At 41.4% G+C, this 6543-nt stretch overlaps 1 protein-coding gene across 1 annotated transcript; it reads right to left on the bottom strand.

Annotated features, from left to right (window-relative positions):
- Positions 1-3639: 3639 nt before the first annotated feature.
- Positions 3640-6263, bottom strand: LOC106601143 (forkhead box protein J1-B). The gene is made up of 2 exons (XM_014193106.3): positions 5657-6263; positions 3640-5058 (listed from the first exon to the last, which is right to left on the bottom strand). The coding sequence occupies exons 1-2, from the start codon at positions 6224-6226 to the stop codon at positions 4219-4221; spliced, it is 1410 nt and encodes a 469-aa protein (XP_014048581.3). The 5' UTR covers positions 6227-6263; the 3' UTR covers positions 3640-4218.
- Between the last annotated feature and the right edge of the window lie 280 nt (positions 6264-6543).

The following is a 6543-nucleotide window of genomic DNA, read 5'->3' as shown; positions in this document are numbered from 1 at the left end:
CTACTTTGCACTATCTTCCACTGCAAATCTACCATTCCAGTGTTTTACTTGCTATATTGTATTTACTTCGCCACCATGGCCTTTTTTGCCTTTACCTCCCTTATCTCACCTCATTTGCTCACTTTGTATATAGACTTATTTTTCTACTATATTATTGATTGTATGTTTGTTTTACTCCATGTGTAACTCTCTGTTGTTGTATGTGTCAAACTGCTTGCTTTTTCTTGGCCAGGTCGCAATTGTAAATGAGAACTTGTTCTCAACTTGCCTACCTGGTTAAATAAAGGTGAAATAAATAAAATAAATACAAATTCACACAGTCTCTTCTGAACAGTTGATGTTGAGATGTGTTACTTGAACTCTGTGAAGCATTTATTTGGGCTGCAATTTCTGAGGCTGGTAACTCTAATGAACTTATCCTCTGCAGCAGAGGTAACTCTAGGTCTTCCATTCCTGTGGCGGTCCTCATGCGAGCCAGTTTCATCATAGCGCTTGATGGTTTTTGCGACTGCACTTGAAGTAACTTTCAAAGTTCTTGACATTTTCCAGATTGACTGATCTTCAAGTCTTGGGACCCCTTCGAGATAAAATCCCGTTAACGGGATTGGTTGGACAACAACCAGTGAGAAATTTAAAAAGAAATCATCTCAAAATTAAAATTCAAGTATTATATGGCATTTTAAAGATACTCTACTCGTTAATCCAATCACATTGTCTGATTTCAAAAAGGCTTTACAGTGAAAGCAAAACATTAGATTATTTTAGCATAGCACCTTAGCAAAAAAAAATGAAGCCATTTTCCAAGCACGGATAGCCATCACAAAACCAGATATACAGCTAAAATTAAGCACTAACATTTGACAATCTTCATCAGATGACACTCCTAGGACATCATGTTAGACAATACATGCATTTTTTGTTCGATCAAGTTTATATTTATATCCAAAAACCCAATTTTTACATTGGCGTGTGATGTTCAGAAAATGTTTTCTCCCCATAACTCACGGTGAATAGGCACATTTAATTTACAGAAGAACTCATAAACGTTGACAAAATTTACAACAATTATTTAAAGAATTAGAGATAATCTACTCCTTTATGCAACCACTTTGTCAGATTTCAAAATAACTTTACGGAAAAAGCACATTGTTCAATATTCTGAGTACAGAACTTAGCCTTCAATGCTAAGCTATACAGTTAGCCTACAACCACGACGTCGACAAATCTCTAAAAATATGTTCGAAATATTTACTTACCTTTGCTGATCTTCGGCGGAATGCACTCGGATGGGCACCCACTTCCACAAGAAATGTTCATTTGTTCTGCAAAGTCCATCATTTATGTCCAAATACGTCCGTTTTGTTGACCCATCCAGAACACTTTACAATGCCATGTGGCGTGGACGCAAATCCATAGACGAAATGTTCAAAGTTCCATTACCGTTTGTAGAAACACGTCAAACGATGTTTACAATCAATCCTTTAGGGTATTTTTTAACGTAAAATTGCGATAGTTTTACAACCGGGCAATAGGTATTCATCCCAGAAGAAAAATAAAAAACAACGAAGTCACGTGCACGCGCGTCATAAGACACCTGTCCTCAGACTGGCCAGTGATTGACTGAGCCACAATTTTCTGCCCGGTACCTGGTGACGGATGAAACCAGTTCCTAAAGATTGTTGACAGCCAATGGAAGAGTTAGGAGGTGCAACGTAAATCCCATGTCACTGTAGTTTTTCAAGGGATTCAAAAGAAAAACTAAATTTCTAATTTCTCCCACTTCCTGATTCAATTTTTCTCAGGTTTTTTGCCTGCCATATGAGTTCTGTTATACTCACAGACACCATTCAAACAGTTTTAGAAACGTCAGAGTGTTTTCTGTCCAAATCTACTAATAATATGCATATTCTATTTTCTGGGCCAGAGTAGTAACCTGTTTAAATTGGGTACGTTTTTCATCCGGCCGTGAAAATACTGCCCCCTAGCCCCAACAGGTTAAAGTAATGATGGACTGTCGTTTGTCTTTGCTTATTTGAGCTGTTCTTGCCATAATATGGACTTGGTCTTTTACCAAATAGGGCTATATTCTGTATACAACCCCTACCTTGTCACAACACAACTGATATGGCTAAAACGCATTAAAAAGGAAAGAAATTCCTCAAATTGACTTTTAAGAAGGCACACCTGTTAACCTGTTATGGATAGGGGGCAGTATTTTCACGGCCGGATAAAAAACGTACCCGATTTAATCTGATTATTACTCCTGCCCAGAAACTAGAATATGCATATAATTATTAGCTTTGGATAGAAAACACTCCAAAGTTTCTAAAACTGTTTGAATGGTGTCTGTGAGTATAACAGAACTCATTTGGCAGGCCAAAACCTGAGAAGATTCTGTACAGGAAGTACCCTGTCTGACCATTTCTTGGCCTTCTTGATCATCTCTATCCAAAACAAGGGATCTCTGCTGTTACGTGACACTTCCTACGGCTCCCATAGGCTCTCAGAAGGCGGCAAAAAGCTGAACCGTGGCTTTGCAGGCCCTGGCTGAAAAACAGTAGCGCATTTTGATAGTGGTCGATCAGAGTACAGAGACTGGCGCGCGTGCACGAGGCGACCCCATGTTTTTATTCTTTCGTCTTTGAACGTAAACAACGACTCCCGGTCGGAATATTATCGCTTTTTTACGAGAAAAATAGCATAAAAATTGATTTTAAACAGCGGTTGACATGCTTCGAAGTACGGTAATGGAATATTTAGAATTTTTTTGTCATGAAACGCGTCGGGCGTGTAACCCTTCGTCACCCTTGGATAGTGTCTTGAACGCACTAACAAAACGCCGCTATTTGGATATAACTATGGATTATTTTGAACCAAACCAACATTTGTTATTGAAGTAGCAGTCCTGGGAGTGCATTCTGACGAAGAACAGGAAAGGTAATCAAACTTTTCTAATAGTAAATCGGAGTTTGGTGAGGGTCAAACTTGGTGGGTGTCAAAATAGCTAGCCGTGATGGCTGGGCTATCTACTCAGAATATTGCAAAATGTGCTTTCACCGAAAAGCTATTTTAAAATCGGACATAGCGAGTGCATAAAGGAGTTCTGTATCTATATTTCTTAAAATAATTGTTATGTTTTTTGTGAACGTTTATCGTGAGTAATTTAGTAAATTCACCGGAAGTGTTCGGTGGGAATGCTAGTTCTGAACGTCACATGCTAATGTAAAAAGCTGGTTTTTGATATAAATATGAACTTGATTGAACAAAACATGCATGTATTGTATAACATAATGTCCTAGGCGTGTCATCTGATGAAGATCATCAAAGGTTAGTGCTGCATTTAGCTGTGGTTTTGTTTTTTGTGACATTATATGCTAGCTTGAAAAATGGGTGTCTGATTATTTCTGGCTGGGTACTCTGCTGACATAATCTAATGTTTTGCTTTCGCTGTAAAGCCTTTTTGAAATCGGACAGTGTGGTTAGATAAAGGAGAGTCTTGTCTTTAAAATGGAGTAAAATAGTCATATGTTTGAAAAATTGAAGTTTTGGGATTTTTGAGGAATTTGTAATTCGCGCCACGCCCGTCATTGGATATTGGAGCAGGTGTTCCGCTAGCGGAACGTCTAGATGTAAGAGGTTAATTGAAATGCATTCCAGGTGACTACCTCATGAAGCTGGTTGAGAGAATGCCAAGAGTGTGCAAATCTGTCAACAAGGCAAAGGGTGGCTATTTGAATGATTTAAAATGTAAAATATATTTTTATTTGTTTAACACTTTTTTGGTCACTACATGATTCCATATGTGTTATTTCATAGTTTTGATGTCTCTACTATTATTCTACAGTGTAGAAAATAGTAAAAAATAAAGAAAAACCTTTGAATGAGTAGGTGTTCTAAAACTTTTGACCGGTGTATAGATTTTAGTGTATAGATTTTTGGAATGAAGTGGTTGCTAATTAGGATAGATTTATTTTGTTCTATAACAGACATTCAATACTACAATAAAAACAGCATGTTAGTTCATAGACACAATCAATCAAAAAGCAAATAGAAAATGCACATAAAAAACACAGTAAATGTGACTCAGATAAAAAAAAAAATCTATGAACGTATGTTTCTCTGAATGAATCCATAATGCTAATGTAGCAAAACAGTAGTCTATAGGTCCTCTGGCCTCCTGCTGGAGTGCTTGTTCAGTATTGGGGCTGGGGCTGGGTGTCACATATAAGACTCTGCTGTCCTCCATGGCTGCATCTCAGTGAAGAAGCCTTCACAGAAGCTGAGACTATGGTCCAGGGTGATAGGCACTGCCTGCACCTCCTCTTTCAGCTCTTCCCAAGGGTGCCTCTGCTGCTCATCAGGGAACAGTGTCAGCTCCTCAAAGTGCTGTGGGTGGACCGCCAAAGGGAGCGGCTGCTGCAGCCCAGTCAGGTTGAGGTGCTGCTGGATCTCCTCCATGCTGTAGCAGCCCATGGTGGTCACCTCCATGTACCTGCAGCCCTGCTGGTGGTCCCGGTCAGCCCCTCCGCTGCACCACTTCCCCAGGTGCCAGCCCCGGCCTTGATCCTGCTGGGAGAGCTCCACCTTACAGCCCAGGGAGTTCAGAGCTAGGTTAATGTCTAGATCCTCAAAGTTATTGCTGCTCCCATTCAGAACATCGTCAAACACCATGGCCCAGTCTAGTTCACCCTTCAGTGCCTCTGGTTCCATGAGATCCGGTGTCAACAGTGGTGACATGTGGACTGTCTCCCACTTTGTGCCACTAAGTTTGTGTCTGTTCCCAGCACCTGCCCCTCTGTGGGACACTGTGTAGTGGGCCTGGGGGAAATGCTGGTGGTACTCCTGGGTTTTTCGGTTACGGGATGATCCTTGGGTTTTTCTGTGTCTCTGGGTGTTGAAATGGATGGCTGGCATCCGCCTGCGCTTGAAGACTCCATTGACAAACATGTCTGCGTACTGAGGGTCAATCTGCCAGAATCCCCCTTTTCCTGGTTCATTCTTCTGCCTGGGAACCTTCATGAAGCACTTGTTGAGTGACAGGTTATGACGGATAGAGTTCTGAGGAGAGAATAGAATGGGGTTCATGAAAAGATGAGCTAACTGATAGTAGTCTTACTAAAGATTCTCTGTCATTTGTTGCTGGATCGTCATAATGTTATACCTAATGATGTGTATATATAAATCATTGGTTATAACATGTCAAATGTGCATCGTCAGGACAAGGTAATAACAATTTAAGTTCATTATACTCCTGAATCATATAGTCCCCATCACAGAGATTCCAAGAAAATCAAACAACGTCAATCATTTAAACTTGTCTAATAAAACTACACATTCTTAATGGTGAGCGAGCATTGCGTCTTTTCCTGTCCAATGATGTCTACTCATTTTTAGGTTGCACCTCTACTCACGTTGGTTGAGCACCTTCTACTTATTTCCACCCCAAAAATCAAACAAGAAATAACCCATGATTACATCAATGATGAACAAATATAACCACGATAGGCCTAGAACCTATTTTCCATACAACATCAAAATAAATACTGTATCTCTGAGGGATTACTTGCATGCAATCGCCCACACATCTCTCTCCCCCCGTGTTGTGTACCTCTCTCAGGTTTGATCAATAATGTAGAAGACAGACTGCGTCACTAACCTGCCAGCTGGTCTCAGCACGTCTGTAGTAGCAGAAGTTCTCTGTGATCCAGTTATAGATAGCGGACAGTGTGATCTTGTTCTTCTTGCCGGCCTGCATGGCCATGCAGATCAGTGTGGCGTAGGAGTAGGGAGGCTTCACCTCGTGGTTGGTCTTGAAGTCTACCTCCTCCAGAGACTTGGCTGGCACAGGGATCTGGTGGTTGTTGGTCACTGTCGGGTGAAGTGAGTAGTAACTGGTCCTGTTGGCTGAGGCACTGGAGGTGATGGGGCTGCCTGCACTCTGAGGCATGCCGGAGGCTGCAGTGTCCCCAGCAGGTGGACTGGAGGGCGAGTCGGAGCCCTGAGGGTGCAGGTGGCTGGGATGAGGCAGGTGGTACGGCTGGCAAGTGGAGCCCGGTACGCTTTCTAGACTCGCACTGACTATAGTGAAGTCCTGGAGCCATTGGAGGCTGGTGAGACTGTCATCCAGGTGCACTGAACCATTCACATTGTCTTGGTCTTCTGGGTGAAGCTTCATCCATTTCTCCTTGAATCTGGTGGCAATCTCCTGACTTGGTAGTACTGGCATTGTAAAGTGTCCCTGTTAATAAATCCCCACAAAAGATGACTGTATTACATTTCTAGCTGGCTGTCATTCCTGTGAATCCTTTACATACTGGTGTGATCTCAATCAGCTGACTTTAAATGTACAATATGAAAAACTGCATTATAAACTCATAAAAATAAAAGAACAGTGGCCATTCATTCATAAAGAAGTATTAGCAAAAGCAGTACAATTACCTTGGTCTCGGTGTACTCCGCAGTACAGTTTGAGTGATCAGCTCCACTGTTCTCATATGGTACCCAAACCTCTTACACGTTATTGCGATGTCTGTACAGATGGTT

The sequence above is a fragment of the Salmo salar genome, chromosome 03, assembly GCF_965601325.2.
Source record: "Salmo salar chromosome 03, fSalSal1, whole genome shotgun sequence".
Classification (NCBI taxonomy): Eukaryota; Metazoa; Chordata; class Actinopteri; order Salmoniformes; family Salmonidae; genus Salmo; species Salmo salar.
This window is presented reverse-complemented; position numbering and strand designations above follow the sequence as displayed.